Below are 19031 nucleotides of genomic sequence, written 5' to 3'. Positions count from 1 at the left end.
TAATTAGATTGCTTTTTTATTGTTGAGTTGTCTGTGTTCTTTATATATTTTGGATATTAGCCCCTTATTAAGGTATTGTTTGTGAATATCTTCTCATATTTGGTTGGTTGCCTTCCAATATAGTTTGATAAATAATCATTTACTTTCCAATCCATTGACTTTTTTCATTTATTTTGTTTTACATGGGATGGAGTTTACAGCTTCTGGAGAGAGACTAAATATTATTCATGGAGAAAGCTGTTTTGCAAAAAAAAGTAACACCCCTTGCCCCCACTTTTTATTGGATGATTAAGAAAAAAAAAATCCAAGGTCAACTTTACATATGTCACCCAGTGGGTAAAAATGTCACAGACTGACAGCAGAAGGATTTGTGTCCATGGAAATTCAGCTTGAATCAGAAAAGCCCATTCTGTGATGCTGCAGGGCACCTCCATTCTGAGAAGTAGATGCCTGCTGGTGGGTAATCAATTAGAAAATCTATCTGCCCTTGAGGACTGCTTCTAGTGAGCATCAAGACTGGCTGCCTTTTCATCACCTCTTCTATAGCCACTTACCTCAATCTCCAAAAGAGAAAATTCTGACATCTTAATTTTAATGTGAGCATTTGATCCAGTGCTTGAGATAAATATAACCCTGAGCAGTATAGAGAAGGTTTAATGGGAAATGGTTGGCATTCTTTCTTGGTAAAGGCACAGGGAAAAGAGAGAGGCTGAGGGAGAGAGGGAGAAAGGGAGAGAGAGGGAGAGAGAGGGAGAGAGAGAGAGAGGTAAACAGCAGTGGGGAAGACAGAAACAGATCAGCAAGGCTCCACGGCAGCCTGGAGGCAAGGCTGCTGAGAACTTGACACTTTCCAGACCCCAGCCAGCATGGTTGTCCTGAATCCAACGACTTTGGGAATTTATCTTCAGCTTTTCTTCCGCTTTGTCGTGTCTCAGCCTACTTTCGTCAACAGTGTCCTCCCAATTTCAGCAGGTAAATGATGACCACGTTCCTCTCTTCCACCTATTTGCGGCAGGGGGAGGAAGGAAGATTGATTTACAACGTGTCCTGATATTTTTCTTAGTCTACTCTTGCTGGAGGGAGGCTGGCGGGAGACCACCCTAGAAGCTCTCTATCACTCCAGCTGGTCTTGGAAGCCCCTTCTGTCCTTGTTCCAAAAGTTGTTTCTGCCTTCCCTCACTTCTTACCCCCTATTGCCACACAATTTCATTTTGGTAGGGGATTGTGGGGAGCTTAAAAGTGATGGAAAGAAGTGCAAGTGAAAGAGAAGTGAGTCCCAGAAAGAGTTGTTTCTATAAATACATCCCTGACCCCTTCTGAAGGGGGCTTGACTCAAAGGGGATGATGTGGAACGAACATGTCACTGTCCCAGCTTGGACAGTGTCGCCGGTTGCCGGGACCATCCCACAGAAGGCGAAAGGAGTCCTGTTGATTCTCTGGGGGGTAAGGGGCCTCCATGCAGCCTGAGGACTAGATCTTCCATTCCTCCAGCCCTGTCTGCTTTCCTGTTGTCCTTTCTCCCTGGGGTGGGCCTTCTCTTCAGCCTCAGGTGAGGCAGCTGGGAGAAGGGGGCTTTCTGGGGAAAGGCGGAGGGGCTCCAGAGGGAGAGCCAGGCCTGAAGCTGGGTGTCTGCTGGGTGCAGTGCTGGGAAGCGAAGGCAAGGGGGCTTTCCCTGCCAGCGTGGCAACCTTTTCTGTTGCCCTGTCCTGTCTGGCCCAGAGCAGCAGGAGTATTGGGTTACCGGCATAGCCTATTTCAACCACTCTGGGCAAACTCAAGTATTTTCAGAGGGCTTGAGGGAGGCAGACAGACCCCGAGCTTTGCTGCCTGTCTCTCAGAGCCTCCCTCAGTTTGCCTCCGTCACCCATGGCTCTCCCTGGAAATGGCAGTCACATGCTCCAACATGAATCTCATAAATACTCTGAGGCAGAAATTTTGTTCTCAGTCTTTGCTAGAAACTCAGAGAAGGCACAGCTCAGAATTCAGTCCCTAACCGCTGTCCATTCATAAAAACAGTTCATCAACATGATGTGCTGCCAGCGTCTGTGGGCCCTGAGGGAAGGGCTCAGAAGGGCGTGGAGCTAATTATAGAAGTGTGAGGAACTGAAGGAGGGGTAGGGATTTATGGAGAATATGGGGGCGGGGAAGGAAAGGTGGGTGGTTGTGCCAACATGCTCCCCCCAAATTCAAGTTGACAGCACCACGTTTCTTCTGGGAGAGTCATTATTCCACTACTCAAGGGGAATGCTGGATAGATGGTTCTTAACCTTGTTTGGGCCATAGATTCCTTTGAGAATCTGCTGAAGGCTCAGGACTTAAGGAAACTCAGTCCTCTGGTTTTAGCTTTGCCCTGGTGGGCTGTCTGACTTCTGGGAGATAGTTAGCCTTTGGCGGTAAGCACTATGAGGGCAGGGACTGTGTCTGCCTTATACATCATTTCCCCAGGGTCAGAATAGTGCCTGGAGCATAGTAGGTGCTCAATAAATATTTGGTGACTGGATGAGTGAATGAAGGAATAAAACTTCTTATCTATAGATTGAGGTATGCCATCATTTTGTAACACTTAATTTAGATAGTACCAAAATGGCTAACGAGTTCTAAAGTTAGAAAAGAACCTCTGATTTTCTTTGAACTCCTTGTCCTAGAGAGAGCCCTGACATCTCTCAAGTGAGACTTTGTACAGATTGTACCAGTCAGGGTAACACCAGGAAAAAGAAGCAAGTCTGATGGTTCTGATGAAAATACTTGAAGGGACCAGTTTCAGAGGTTGTAGGTGGGGTTAAGGGAATCAACAAGGAATGTTGAGAAATTAGCAATTGTGGGAGTTTTTACCACCATTGTGCTTGAAAAGGCAAGAGGAAGAAATGGGAAATAGATTCCAGGAAGATTTGGGATCTTGGAGGAGGGGTCACTGAGCAAGAGTTTTGATCACAGAAGAGCCTAAGGTGGGGGAGAAAGTGGAGAAGAAATACCTTTCCTCCAATACAACCACCTGTTGGCCAAACACAACCTGAAGCCCAGGCAGAGGAGCTCCTGGATGCAGTCATGGGGGGTCAGCTTCTGGGGTGCAGAGTGAAGGGAGATGGTGGGAACGTAGAATAGTTAGTCCACATATCCATAAGTACTTCCTCGTGAATTGCTAGGTCCACACCTTCTGGTTGGGAATGTGGTCTTCAGACATTTGGTGAAAGAATAAGATAGAGAGTTAGAGGAGATCACTAAAGTGACAGAGAAAAAAAAAATCTGCTTTCTCCTGTAGTCACTTGGCTTTGTCTCCTTCATTTAGTTGCCAGGACTTCCTTATAGCACAGTTTAGAAATAAACTTATGCCCTGAAATGGGAACTATTCCTTGACACAGGAGAACTTTAATTCTTTGACAATATTTTCCAACAATTTGCTGTGAAATATTCTGTATTCAAGCTTGTAGATTCTTACTCTTCCTGTGCTCATAGAAACAAGGGCCACCAGGAAGATCTTGTCATTTTACCCATTACACCTTAGTGCAGTGATGGCGAACCTTTTGAGCTCGGCGTGTCAGCATTTTGAAAAACCCTAACTTAACTCTGGTGCCGTGTCACATATAGAAATTTTTTGATATTTGCAACCATAGTAAAACAAAGATGTATATTTTTGACATTTATTTTATATATTTAAATGCCATTTAACAAAGAAAAATCAACCAAAAAAATGAGTTGGCATGTCACCTCTGACACGCGTGTCATAGGTTCGCCATAATTGCTTAGTGCGTGCTTCCTGGGTGCCTTGTGCTATAGGGGACACAGAGACAAGTGCAGTGCTGCCTCTGCTCTGGGGAACCCATGGTCATTGGCTGTCAAAACCCAGGCAGCCCGACCAGCACGCGCTAAATTCCCTGGAGAGGGACTGTGATGGAGGAAGAGCTCTTACGGGCATCTAGGCTGGTGCTCACCTCCCTCTCTCCAGGAAAGACTGTATTCCAGCAATGCCAGACACAGCACCCACTATCTGGATCAGATGCTCGTTACCCACTGCCAGGTCCCAGAGGAGAACCAGGAAGGGAGCAAAGCATCAGAGGCCAACATTGATGATAGAAATCTGAGCACTAAAGCACATGTATTTGCTTTGCAGAAAACACGCTCAGGCCTCTACTCCAAGCCTATTAACTCTACTTTGACACCATTCTAACAGGCTTAGATAGGTTTCTCGAAGGGTGGAGAATTCGCTGTAGCATATTAGATTTTGGGAGTGGGGCTGCTGCTTAAGATACAATGACAACAAAATGACAGCTTGTAAATTGGTTACAAGAAAAATGGTAAAGAACTGGGGAATGGTCTGAGATCAAAAAAGAATAGTAGACTGGAATTATTTCTAGAGCCCCTGTTTTATACAATACTCCCTGAAGGTCTCATGAACTTATAGCACATTTCCTGGCTTTCACTATGATGAGCATGAATGACCCAGTGAAGACTGAATTGTATTCACTTTATTTTGCTTAAGAAGCAGATAGGTGAACTGTTTCCAGTATGGCCAGTGGTGAACCTGAGGAGGGGCGGTGAAGGATTAAAGAAAACAGACAAGAGAATATAGTTGGGGTCAGGTGGATCACTGTGCCTGGATGAGGACACAGTGACCCAGCCTATAAGCTGAATCTTTATTTTATACTCAAATCACACAAAGCAAAACAAGGGAGTGGTCAAGATATTTATAATGTTCTTACGAGTTTCAAATCTGCTTCTTTCCTGTTATTGCAATTCTCTGAACTCTATCAAGCTTTGTTTTGGCAGCACTTGCTGCACCTCCTGCAGCCCATATCCCTCAGCTACCTAGGGCTACAAGGTCAGACTATAAGGTCAAGCTTACATACAACCATAGCCTTTGGCTATAATTGTGCTGGGAGGGCTTTGCCCTCCAAGTTGGGACTTGTATGTGGCTTTGCCACAAGAGGACTGTGCCCTCTCATCAGTCCGAGGCTTGATCCTGTCCAAACACTGTAGCTGCTCTCCACAGATAAGTGTCAGATATATTTTAAAATAATTTCAATTGAACATGGCCCTAAAATTTTTAATGTCAGGAACCTTAATGTTGGTATTTTGTTTTAACCATTGCTGGGTAATACACCACCCTCACACTCAGTGGCTTAAACAGCAGTCACTTATTGAAGCTCACATGTTTGTGGGTCAACTAAGAGCCAGCTGATCTAGCTTGGGTTTGGCTGGCCCTGGCTGGGCTTACTATGGGTCTGTGGATTGACTCAGCTCCAGTAGCCATTCACAGATGTAGCTCAGTCAGTAGTTGTACAATTTCTAGAATGTGGTGGCACAGACTCAAGGATAATAATATTTATAGACATGCAGACCTTCCACACACTTCAATTTATGTAATTCTCACAGCACCCCTGGGATGAGTGTGACATCACTTCTACATTTTAGATGAAGCGATGATGGTTCAGAGAGGTTAAGTGACTTTCCCAAGATCACACAGCTAGTATGTGGGAAAATTGGAGGCTGGAATCCTGCCCTCTGACTCTCAGTTGGGGTCTTTTACTAATGTAGACCAAATCTGCTTATGGCCATGGATAAATAATAATATTAGATGGTAAAGTGCTATAGGTTACTTCTATTTTTTGAAAATTCAGCTCTAAATTCTTCTTAAAATCTTCATTCCTTCAATTTTTAATACTTTTCAACTACAGTTGATGTATATTATATTAATATAACATAGTGATTAGACATTTATATAACTTATAGAGTGATCACCCTGGTAAGTCTAGGACCTATCTGATACCATACATAGTTATTACTAGATTCTTTATTCTCCCCTACCTTCTCCTCAGGATATCAATGCCCAAAGCTTTTAGCAAATGATTGAATTTTACTTTATACTAAAGTGTACGTGACTTTCCAGGATACTGGTGTATCTTTCCTTTGAAGGCATTTGTATTTTAACAGGGGTTAAAGTACTAAAGTATGCCCTAGTAAGATGAGCTTCAAGAAGGGTATTTTGAGCGATGAGGCCATTCTACCAGGGGAATACCACTTTACAGACATTCTCTGCAGGCACTGTGAGCCACCCTACCCTACACCCACACAGACAGTGTGTCTTCCTTCTTCCAATACAGGACCTCTCAGGCAGGCAGGGACTTGCCAGATGATGTCGGGTCAAGGTCTCAGAGACCAGATGGTGAAAAGACCCAAATCCAGTCCTATAGAGTGAGTCATGCGGAAGAATGGGAATTCTATCTGGGTGCTGGAATCTTTTCCAGTTGGCTGCTGAGATAGGGCTCAGAGCAGGAGTTTTGTGACCTTGTAGGACATGATGTCTAGCCCAGCACTCTCCTGACTAGAAGTCAGTGAGGACACCACTCGGGAACCAATCATGGTCTTGGCAGTAGATTATGGGCCATTTGTTTGTATCTGATGCTGATCAGCTACTGTTTAATGTTCTCAGCCATCTCCTCCTATTTAGCTCCCCATATTTCTAGATAATATAATCAGTGAGAATTCTTACAGTAGAGGGCTCTCCAGGGGTCCCAGCTTTCCCACTTCTTCCCACCCAGGCGTCTGAATAAAGCTGTGACTCATCTCCAACTCAGACATCCAGAGTGGTGGGTGTGAGAGATGGGAGGCCTTCCCTTCAGATACCCAGGACCAAACTCCCACATTGACATTCACCACACTCAAGCCTGCTTTCCTCAGATCTACAACCACCGCTGCCACAACCATACAAAAACAAGGCAGCTCTAAAATGAAAAGAATTCCCTTCTAACTTCAGTGAGTCACCAAATAAGCTGGTGTCCCGTCTTCTTAAAATGTAGTTCACATCATAAATACTCATATGATTCTTATAATTGGTACTTATTATCTCCAAACCTCTCATTTGCAAAGCATTTTCACAGCTACAGTTGTATTTGCTCTTCATAGCAGTCCTTATATGAAGGGTCTTGGGTTTGAATCCTGACTCTTGGTTATCTGCTATGTGATTGTGGGAAGGTCACATCACAAGTTGTGCTGAGCTCCAAATTCCTCATCTGTAAATGGGTGTGATAGTCTCCATTTCACAGGATTGCTATGAGGATTGATTGATTGATTCAACAGATACTTGATAAGTGCTGGATATATTAGTATACTTGGAACAGGGATGCAGCAGTGGCCAGACAACAGTACCCCACCCACATGGCCTTCCTATCAGCACCCTGAGAAGAACCTGTCCAGGCTAGCCTGCTGGTCCCAGGAGGTGGCTGGAAGACCCTGCAGCAGACCTGAAGCTCATACACACTAGATGCCCAAGGACCAAATCCAGTCTTAGTTAGCCATTTTCAGCCTTCATGCCATAGTACTAAAAAAGAAAGTGAGAGAGAGAGAGAGATTTTAAAATTTTACCTTAGTTGCTAACATTTAAGAATGAAGTGTTGCAACTTTTTAAAAAAATGTTTTCTGATGTCTCTTAAAAACAATAAACCACTTGAAAACCAGGATGACTTGGCAGTCCCTGACCACACCTCTGGTCTACCTTCCTTAGTCCATCTACCTGTCTAGCCCCATCTGGCCATGTGACTTTTTAACCTCAGGGTCGGAAGCTCTGCTGGCTTGGACTCTACCCACTCCTCCTGTACCAGTCTTGGGGCATTTTCCCAGAACTCCCAAGCTCTGCAAAACTCAGTTTGAAAGTCAGTGTTCTAGATCAGTGGTTCTCAAGCACTGTGTTGAAGTAAAATATAGAAATGTTTAAAAATGCTTAAAGAATGTTAGAAAAGTTGGGACACACTGGTTTTCGGCTTTGGCTAGACAGAAGAATTACCTGAGATGCTTTCCAGAAGCCCAGTGTCCAGACTGAACAGACTAAATTAAGTAAATCAGAATCTCTGGAGCCTGGGATCGGGCAGTGATGGTGTTTAAAGTCTCCAGGTGATTCTGTTGTCCATCCAGAGTTAACCATTGAACTATAGCCAGCATCAGAATTGCCTAAATGTTTGTTAAAACACAGACTGCTGGGCCTCATTCCTGGAGTTGGATCCGGCATGTCTGGAGTAGGGCACAGGAGTTTGTAATAAGATCCCAGGTGCTGCTGATGCTGCTGTCCACAGAATTGAGAAATGCTGCTCAAGTTTGCCTCTGAGTTCCTGTATTAGTTTCCACTCAGTGTCATATTGCCCTTTTCTGCGTCAAATCTTCCTCTGCCTCTCTCTTATAAGGATGTTTGAGATTACCTGGGTAACCTCTCCATCTTAAACCTCTCAATTTAATCATACCTGCAAAGTTCCTTTTGCCATATAAGGTAACATTTACAGGTTCCAGGAGTCAGGATCTGGACCTCTTTGGCAGCCATATTTCAGCCTACCACAGTTACCTTTTCCCTGCGTAAAGTGTCCTACAAGTGCTTTGTGTAACTGATGTCAGCATCAAAGTCACAGATGTCTATACTGTCTTCATTTGGGTTCCTTCCCAGAGCAGACCCTGAGACAAGATCTTGGGTGCAAGTTGTTTATTTGTGAGGTGATTCCAGTTGAGCAGTGGGAAGGCAAGACAGGAAATACAAGGGGAGTTCATGAGCAGATTCTGGGGACCTCCAGGAGACTGGGGACTGGGGTATTTATCCACCAGCTCCTGGGGACATGCTTGCCCACAGCAACTCCCATGGCTGGAGAAGCTCTCTTGCATAGTCACAGGTGCTTGTGGCCAGAGCTGAGGCCACAGGGCTGATGAACGCTGAGGGATATGGGCAGGGAGTGACAGCATCTGTCGTAGATACTTAGAGAGAGAAGCTGTGGTTCTGCTGGCCCTAGCACAGTGGCCTGCCCCATCTTCCCCTTCTGTGCAGTGGCAGTTACAGTTCAGCACTCCCTGCCTGATACAGGAGCTTGGGGCCAGTTGCTAGAGAAGCCCCCATTCACACTAATAAAGCTGCCTTGCATTGAGCACTTTCTATTTGCTAGACACTTCATATGACTTCTAATCTTCACAATTTCACAAGCCATTGGTACCCCCCATTTTACCAAAGGGGAAACTAACCTTCAGAGAGATGCAGTGCCAGGGACAAAATTTCAAATCACGACTTTTAAATTTTTTTTTATTGTTTAAAGTATTACATATGTCTCCTTTTTTCCCCCATTGACCCCACCCCGGCCACTCCCACCCCCCAGGACAAGCCCCCACTGCCCCAGTGTCCGTGTCCATTGGTTATGCTAATATGCAGGCATACAAGTCCTTTTGTTGATCTCTTACATCCCCTCCTCCCCCACCCCTGCCTTCCCTCTGAGGTTTGATAGTCCATTCGGTGCTTCTCTGTCTCCGGATCCATTTTTTTTCATCAGTCTATGTTGTTCATCATATTGCACAAATGAGTGAGATCATGTGATATTTCTCTTTCTCTGACTGGCTTATTTCGCTTAGCATAATGCTCTCCAGGTCCATCCATGCTTTTGCAAATGGTAAAAGTTCCTTCTTTTTTATAGCAGCATAGTATTCCATTGTGTAGATGTACTACAGTTTTTTAATCCACTCATCTGCTGATGGGCACTTAGGCTGTTTCCAAATCTTAGCTATTGTGAATTGTGCTGCTATGAACATAGGGGTGCATATGTCCTTTCTGATAGGTGTTTCTGATTTCTTGGGATATATTCCTAGAAGTGGGATTACTAGGTCGAATGGGAGTTCCATTTTTAACTTTTTGAGGAATCTCCATACTGTTTTCTACAGTGGCTGCACCAGTCTGCACAAATCAGGACTTCTTGATCTCCAAATCATTGCAGAGGCAAAATAGCCTTGTGGTTAGGAGAAGGGCATCTGGTGCCACCCAGCCTGGGTTCAAATTTTGTGTTTCCCTTAGCTCTGTGATGTCAGGCAGACAAATCACCCTCTCTGTGCCTCAGTTTTCCCATCTATAAAATCCGGCTAAAAGTAGGATTTACCTCACAGATCAGTTGTGAAGATTAAGTGGGCTAATTATGAATATGAAGTACTTAAAAATAATACCTGGTATGTGATATATAAACCTTTTCAGAACCTCTCAGTGTCGACACATGCCAAGAGGTTCATGATTTCCCCTAAGATGCATGTGTGTCAAGAGGCAAAAGTCCCGCCGAAACCGGTTTGGCTCAGTGGATAGAGCGTCGGCCTGCGGACTGAAGGGTCCCAGGTTCGATTCCGGTCAGGGGCATGTACCTGGGTTGCGGGCACGTCCCCAGTGGGGGATGTGCAGGAGGCGGCTGGTCGATGTTTCTCTCTCATCGATGTTTCTGACTCTCTATCTCTCTCCCTTCCTGTCTGTGGAAAATCAATAAAATATGTTTTTTAAAAAAAAAAAAAAGAGGCAAAAGTCCCAAATAACTTTTTGCTGAAGTTGAGGCAAGTTAAGGCAAAAAGAAGGGCTCAGCTTTTATCCATTGTCCATTTGTGAATCAGTCCCAAAGTAGAGGCACGTAGACCAGGGAAGGAATCTCTTCTCGTGGTGACTGGCCTTCCCAGATGGCTTTAAAAATACACCTGGCCCTATTCCATTTCCTAGCCTGGAGCACACAGCTCCATTCAATCTGGCACTTATGTCTCCATGGCAACCAACATAAGCACAACGTGTGACCGCACGTTGGGAGCTGGCAACAGCTGAAGGAGAGGCCTCATGGCTGCTGTGGGCTTTGCACAGTAAACCAGCTGGGGTCTGAAAAAAAGAGGGAAGCACAGAAAGAAACATGAATGTGAGTTGGACAGGTTCCTCCCCTTCCAGGCCTCCCCCTCTTTTTCCTGCTTATCCTCCAGTGCCATTCACCTGGTATCTTTCTGAGAAGTCTAGAGAAAGCCCCAGCAGCTTTCATGCTGCAGCTGGTAGTTCTCTCTTGGGACACATGCTCCAGGAGGGACCTACCAGGAGTCTCAGACCTGGCATGGTGCTTCTTGGGGACCCAGGAGGGTGGGGATGGAGTGACGATGGCCATCCTACCTGTGGAGACCTACCTGCCCAACTGGGGCTTTCTTACTTTGCTGTGGATTTGGTCAAGTGTTTGAACTTGTCCCTATATGAGGGGCCTGTGGGGTGGGGTCACTGTTGTTGAGGATTGACACTGGGCTGCCCTTTTGTAACCAAACAGAACTGGCTCATTTTGAGATCAGTCATACCGGGCTGGCCTTCAAAAAAGCTTCTTTTTTATGAGACTGACGCGCTGCCTACTGCGCTAAGAGGGCTACCTCAAAAAAGCTTCTTTTTTTTAAAAAAAAAAATATTTTTATTAATTTCAGAGAGGAAGGAAGAGGGAGAGATAGAAACATCAATGATGAGAGGGAATCATTGATTGGCTGCCTCCTGCACGCCCCCCACTGGGGATCGAGCCCACAACCCAGGCATGTGCCCTTGACCAGAATCGAACCTGGGACCCTTCAGTCCGCAGGCCGACGCTCTATCCACCAAGCCAAACCGGCTAGGGCTCAAAAAGCTTCTTGATTCTCTGTGGTCTGTTTTTCTGAGAGCTTTGTTGGGTAAGGTCATGGTAGTGAGAGTAAAAGGTGGAAAAGACAAATGAGCTCCGTGTCCAGGGAACAGCAGGGCCCTGAGGGAACAGCGTGGGTTTGGGGGGCACGCTCCTTCACTCTCGGTGTCTGCGCATAGAAAGTGAGGGGTAGGGAGTGGAAGTTGAGTTGGCTGCCTGGACAGTCCGGGCCCTGGAAATGCTTTCCCCAAAATATCTGGAGTAAATGGTTTCTCTCCCTTTTTTCTTTTCTTTATCCAAATCAGCTGCCTCAGCCCACACCTCCTCTGCTGGGCAGGCCTGAGAGTAAGAGTGCCCTGCCTGACAGATAGAGCTGCCATGCCACTGTAGTGATTGCTGCTGAGGGGGTGTGGGGACGCCGAGTCAGCAGGTTGGGCGATTTGCCCATTTACTAATGTGCTTAGAGAGGTATTGCGGCACAGTGCTAAGGCACTAGGGGAAAATTTGGGAAATTTGGCTTATTTATCTGGACCTGCCACTAACTCCTGGGACATGTGTAGTGTTGGACAAGGCATTTGCTCATTGTGTGAGACTCAGTTTCCTCATCTGCATTTGAAGAGATGGGCCAGATTTCAAAGATCTTTTCCCTGTAGACTTTCCCTGGCTTTGTGGCTAACAAAGTCAAATTTGCTTGCTCATTTCCACACTTAGCACCTACCCAAAGAAGGGGCCTTGGCACATGTTTCTCTTCTGAGCATTGGGCACCTGAGTACCCATGAAGAGAGTAAAAGGCATGGGTTCACATTCAGACAGCTCTGGACTTGAGTGACTTCTTCATGATGCACTAGCTGAGTGATCTTGGCCAAGTGGTCTTGGTTTCATTTCTTAACATCTCAGTTTCCTTCTCTGTAGAATGGGGATAATAAGAATACCTACCTCATTAGATGGCAGTGAGGACTCAACAAGTTAACAGGTAGAGCTTTGCACTGCTCCTGGAACCTAGTTATGCTCTCAGTTACTGGTTGCAACATTATTCCACATGGTGAGAGATTTGGAGTTCAGGCCATTTGCTTCCTCCTGGGATGTTTCACTTCTACTCTAAGTGCACCTGCTCTTGTTTGATGGCTGGAGAGAATTGCTCATGGTGCTAAAGAGTCCAGTTTCAGAATTCAGAGTCTCCATTGAGAGCCTGTTACAGTACAGTAGATGGGCTATGGAATTGGAGGTCTGGGCTCAGAAGTCCTGCTCTACAGGGACCTTGAATGTCAGAGCCTAGGTTCTCCACACCTGGAAAAGGGGATGAAATAGAAGATAATTTGAGGGATTATTGTCAAGGTCAAAGGAGAAAGCATTGGAGGGCCTAGCTCTGAGTTGTACTCAGGAGTTGTTGTGCCTTGAGGGGTGACACTGGACTCTCATGACCTGGAAAGCCTAGACTCACTCCTGAGGACAATAACAGCCTACTGAGTTCTCAGCAGAAAAGCCTGCTGATGCCCAAAGTCCACCCCAGGTGGCCCTCCCTGCAGCTGTGAGGGAGAAAGCTCACTTCTCAGACAGAGAGGAACTCACTAGGAAACTCCCAGGTCGCTACAGTCCTGAGAGTGTCCACCCTTTGGAAATTGTGCGATCCTGTGCGGAACCTAGCTGGTAGGACAAGCCACTTCCTGTACCCAATTCATCCATGTCAGGAGAACGGAGCTCTGTCCACACAGCACCTGCCTTTTATACAATGAAAGCTTTGTCCCCTTCAACAGAGAAAGTGGATGCCAAATCACCAGGCCTGACAGTGTGGGTCCTCCTAGGCAATCGGAGCAAGATTATTAAATATGAAATTTTCCAATGGAATGCCAGCAAGTGGTGGCTGATTTGACAAATATACTCAGTTTTCTGTCCATACACCCATTTGCTGCCATTTTGCATCTTGTTCAATTTTTTTTCTAAGTGAGGCAATAAAATCCACTTAATTGATTCAGATCCTCTATTATTATTACCATGTTTACAGCTGTCTTTCTATCTCTAAATTAATTCTAACTATTGAGATACATACCTTTTGATATACTTCCCATCTATCAAATGGCCAATAGTTATTGCACCTCCTACTTACTCTATACTTAACTATTATATTGAACAAGAAGATTCATAAGACAAACTAACTCAAGGAGCTCATAGTCTATTTGTGACATTAAAATAGCATAGATGAAGTAGTTAATGAGGAGTGAAGTGTGGTAGTGTCTCAGACACACAGGTAGTTGGAGTTTCTATGACAGCAGAGCAATTAGGGCAAGGAGACAACTGATCTGGGTTCTGGTCACAACCCCACCACATACCTGGGCATTTCTTTGAACCTCCGTTTACTGATCTATCAAATGGAGAAAATATTAACAAGCCTGAAGGCTATTATAGGCCAGTGCTTAGCACATACTAAATGTTCAGTATATGTTACCGAGTATTGTTATGGTTGGCATTTGCAAGCTACATAACGATAATTTAAAGGATGTTTTTATTGTCTGCTTTAGGTCAGATAAAATGTCTTCTGGAAAATCAACAAACAAATGAACTTACACCAGAATAAATTATAAATGAATTGGGATTTAAATATAAAATATTAATTATAAAATTATTAGAAGAAACCCTGGGAGATTTTGGGAATAATGTGAGTCTGTAGAAAAACCCAGATGCCATTGAAAAATAAAAGGCTTCTACAATAAATTCTACTACCTAAAAAAATTGTATGGGAAAAACAACAAAAAATAAAGCCCAAAGGCCAAAACAAACTGGAGAAATATTTGCAAGTCATATAATATAGTGCCACTTTCCTTCTATATAAGAAGAAGAAAAAAAAAGACCAAAAACCTCATGGAAAAATGAAAAAGGTACATGTGAAAAATCTCCAGTCTCATTCACTATAAGAGAAGTGCAAATTAAAACCACACTGAAAATATCATTTTTTGTCTCTCAGATGGGCAGAATTCAGGTCTGACATCTCATGTGCTAATGAGGGTGTGTGGACACAGATATGCTCGTCCTCTGCTCATGGGAGGGATGTGGATTGATGGAGGCTTTGTAGAGATGAATTAGCCTATGTATGTAAAAATTACAAATTTACACACTTGTTGGCCCAGCAGCTCTATTGTAGGGATTCATACAATGGACATGCTCACCAACATGGACAAAGATGCATGCAGAAGGTTATTTTGTTGTATCATGTTTTATATCAGCAAATGCTTACACACCACCCAAATGGATATCAGTATGGGTCAGAACAGGGCAGGGTGAACAAACTATGGTTCTTTTAAATGAAGGAATATTATGCAGCCATAGGAAGGAATGTGGATGCATTTATGTAGCTACACAGAAAAATATTTTACAAATACCATGGAAAAACCGAGAGAAGACCATATGTATGTTATTATATGGCTAGGACTTCCAGTACTATGTTGAATAAGAGTGGTAAAGTGGACATCTCTGTCTTGTTTCTGTTCTTAGGGGAAATGTTTTTAGTTTTCCCCCCTTAAGTATGATGTTGACTGTAGGTTTTTCGTATATGGCCTTTATTATATTGAGGTATGATCCCCCTATTCCCACTTTGCTAAGAGTTTTTATTTAAAAAGGGGTGTTGGTTTTGTCAAATGCTTTTTCTGCATCTATTGGTAGGACTTTGTTTTTTGTTTTTGTTTTTTTTCTCTTTTTTTATTATTTTTTTAAATTAAATCTTTATTGTTCAGATTATTACATTTGTTCCTCTTTTTCCCCCCCCATAACTCCCCTCCTCCCAGTTCCCGCCCCACAATCCGCCCTCACTCCCCACCCACTGTCCTCATCCATAGGTGCACGATTTTTGTCCAGTCTCTTCCCGCATCTCCCACACCCCTTTCCCCCCCAAGAATGGTCAGTCCATTCCCTTTCTATGTCCCTGATTCTATTATAATCACCAGTTCATTCTGTTCATCAGATTATTTATTCACTTGATTCTTAGATTCACTTGTTGATAGATGCATATTTGTTGTTCATAATTTGTATCTACCTTTTTCTTCCTCTTCCTCTTCTTAAAGGATACCTTTCAGCATTTCATATAATCCTGGTTTGGTGGTGATGAACTCCTTTAGCTTTTCCTTATCTGTGAAGCTCTTTATCTGACCTTCAATTCTGAATGATAGCTTTGCTGGATAAAGTAATCTTGGTTGTAGGTTCTTGCTATTCATCACTTTGAATATTTCTTGCCACTCCCTTCTGGCCTGCAAAGTTTCTGTTGAGAAATCAGCTGACAGTCGTATGGGTATTCCCTTGTAGGTAACTGAGTTTCTTTCTCTTGCTGTTTTTAAGATTCTCTCTTTGTCTTTTGCTCTTGGCATTTTAATTATGATGTGTCTTGGTGTGGTCCTCTTTGGATTCCTTTTGTTTGGGGTTCTCCGCGCTTCTTGGACCTGTAAGTCCATTTCTTTCACCAGGTGGGGGAAGTTTTCTGTCATTATTTCTTCAAATAGGTTTTCAATATCTTGCTCTCTCTCATCTTCTGGCACCCCTATAATTCTGATGTTGGTACGCTTGAAGCTGTCCCAGAGGCTCCTTACACTATCCTCACATTTTTGGATTCTTTTTTCATTTTGCTTTTCCGGTTGGGTGTTTTTTGCTTCTTCGCATTTCAAATCATTGACTTGATTCTTGCGCTCCTCTGGTCTGCTGTCGGGAGTCTGTATAATATTCGTTATTTCAGCCCGTGTATGCTTAATTTCTAGTTGGTTCCCCAATATAACATCGAGGGTCTCATTAGTTTTCTTGTAGATCTCATTAAGTTTATCGGCGGCTTCTAAACAGTTCTTGAGAGACCTTAAAAGTGTGGTTCTGAACTCTATATCTTCCATTGACAATTTTGTCCTGTTTCTTTGTCTCCGCATTTTGTGATGCACCCCCTAGTGGTCTTTGTGCGCAGTCTTATAGTTAAACCTTGATTGTTGTAGCTAATACCAGGGAGGGTTTGACCTCCAGGCCAAGTGGCTATGAGAATCAGCTGTGTCTGCAGTGAGAGAACTTCTGTCCTCTAGGGAGGTGCTAATCTGGCGTTTGCCTGAGGCTATCCGGCAAATGCCTCTGTGCAGGGTTTGGGTGGGGCGGGTCGCACAGGATCAACAGGGTGGGCCAGAGAGAGCAGTTATGGCGGCTCTCAGTCCTGTCCCCAGGGGCTCTGCCCCTCCGAGTCCCAGCACCCGCTGCAAACCTCGGAGAGAAAGCTACACTCGCTCTGACCGAAGCCAGACAGTCCCGCTTCTCCCGTTTGAGTCTGGGTCCCTAAAGACTCGCCTGTATCTGGAGCTCAGTGTCTGCGACTCCCTCCCGATTGAAAACGCCAACCGTGCCCTCCGCCGCCAGCCCGCTCCGCGCACTCCGCACCTCAGAATTTGACTTCAGCACTGCGCCTCCTCTGAGTGTCCGTATGGGTTTCTCTTTCCTCCTAGTTGTAGGACTTCCACTCAGCCAGCATTCCTGTGGTTCTGGGTGATGTCCGTTCCGTTTTTTAGTTTCACTTTTGAAGTAGTTGTTCACGGCAGCAAACTCCGGCGTTAACCTATGCCGCCATCTTGGTTCTCCCCCTATTGGTAGGACTTTGTGATTTTTGTCTTTCAATTTGTTTATGTGATGTATCACATTTATTGATTTGCGAATATTGTACTCAGTCTTGCATCCCTGGAATAAATCCCACTTGGTCATGGTGTATGATCTTTTTAATGTATTGCTGGATCTGATTTGCTAATATTTTGTTGAGGATTTTAGCATCTATGTTCATGAGGGATATTAGTCTGTAATTCTCTTTGTAGTGTCTTTATTTGGTTTTGGAATTAGGCTAATACTTTGACTGAGAAGCTCACTGGTTCAATTGAGTCTAAGGAGCTCAGCCTGAGGTCCCCTACTTTCTGGAATTCAAGAATTTGAGTGACTCACATGGACTGGTGTGTAGAAATGTCTGTTTGTGCCAGCGGGCAGCCAGGGACCACCCAGAGACCCTGCTCCCTCCCCACCATCTGCTGTGAAACCTCAGATAGCAAACACTGGAGTTGGTGGGGCAGGGATGGGGGGCTCTAGGGAAAGGGTTAAGTGAGCCATGTGGTTTTGAATCACAAGTGTCTTCAGAGCTAAGATGTCACTATGGAAAAATAAAGGCATGGAAATGTGATGGTTGGAAACACAGGGTCTTTCCACTCCGCCCCAGTTGTCAGCAGGTGTTGGAAATAACCCACCCTTTGGGCCCGATGCAGCTGGACGGTTTTGTCTCTGACCTATGGCCAGATCTCCAGAATAACTGTAGAAACTTGGCCTCCCCTGTCAAGCCATAGCAGAAGATTTAATAGCACTCACAGATTTATGCTGGCCGCTGTAATCAAATTCAGAGCCAAGGCGCAGCCAGCCTTGGGGAGGTTTCTTGATGTTCCTTGGCTCCTAATAACATTGTCTCCTCCTTCCTCCCTATTTACCATATACCATTTGGTCAAATTAGAACTTGAAGTCAAGAAAGCAGATGCCTTCCTCTAGATAAGGTCCAAAAAAATTCCCTTGTGGGAGGAAAGAGGAATGGACCTGTCTCCTTGAATCTGTGCACAGAGGAGTCACTTTGATATATGATTTACCAAAATAATGACTAGTAAGGGATGATTTTCTTTCATCCTGCAGCTGGGGCAGACTTTTTCTCCTCAAAGCATTTCTACAAGCGGCAGAGGAGAATGTCTTTCTCGTGTTTTTTTGTGGAGATGCAATTACCTGCTCATGGTCTCCCTAATGAGTGTCTCCAGGCACCTCCAGATATTTGCCAACAAAGGTGTTGGACCAACCCCTCCCCAATCCTAACCCTTGTGAAGGTATCATCTGATCTTCTGTTGCCTACTTAAAATTATTTTATTCTTTTTTATTATGAAAATATTTAAACATTCAAAAAAAAGTGGAAAGAATTGTCCATGGAACACCACTGTTAAGGACTGAATTGTGTACCTCCCCAAATCCATAATTTGAAGCCTTAACCCCAATACTTCAATGTGGCTGTATTTGGAGATGAGGCCTTTAAAAAGGTGATAAGGTTAAATGAGGACATAAGGGTGGACCCTAATCCAATATGACTAGCGTCCTTAGAAGAAGAGGAAATTTGGACAGTGACACCAGGGATATGCAAAGGGAAAACCATGTGAGGACACAGTTAGAAGGCAGCCATCTGCAAGCCAAGGAGATAAAGAGGCCTCAGAAAAAAAAAACAAAAAACCTTCCAACACCTTAATTTGCACTTCCAGCTTCCAGAAGTGTTAAAAATAAAATTCTGTTGTTTAACATGCCCCCATCCCCCCCGGTACAGTATGCCCACTGCATGGATTCTGTAGTCATTACCATTTTGCTATATTTATTCTATCATATATTTGTTTATCCATCTTATTTTTTGATGGATTTCAAAATGAGTTGCAGATTCTTTGCCCACTTTGAATACTGAACTATTCAATGGAGAGGGTAAATGCACATTTGATTGAAGGCCAGTAGCACATATAACTGATCTCTCTTTGTGGCCGGGATACTGAGGGAGGCAACTACAACCCTACAATGTGAGTTTACAAACCAGGAGATGGGGACCCAAAGATGAGTCACTGTAAGGCTTGATTAGGA

General features: G+C 44.2%; 1 protein-coding gene across 1 annotated transcript in view; it reads left to right on the top strand.

The window, feature by feature from the left end:
• The first annotated feature begins 340 nt into the window (after positions 1-340).
• The window catches only part of COLQ (collagen like tail subunit of asymmetric acetylcholinesterase), a 58827-nt gene continuing 40136 nt past the window's right edge, over positions 341-19031 (top strand). Inside the window, exon 1 of the mRNA XM_036332670.1 lies at positions 341-972. Within this exon, the coding sequence (XP_036188563.1) occupies positions 867-972 (106 nt within the window). The 5' untranslated portion in view covers positions 341-866. The remainder of the gene's footprint in view (positions 973-19031) is intronic.

This window comes from Myotis myotis, unplaced genomic scaffold, assembly GCF_014108235.1.
Source record: "Myotis myotis isolate mMyoMyo1 unplaced genomic scaffold, mMyoMyo1.p scaffold_m19_p_13, whole genome shotgun sequence".
NCBI classification, from domain to species: domain Eukaryota; kingdom Metazoa; phylum Chordata; class Mammalia; order Chiroptera; family Vespertilionidae; genus Myotis; species Myotis myotis.
This window is presented reverse-complemented; position numbering and strand designations above follow the sequence as displayed.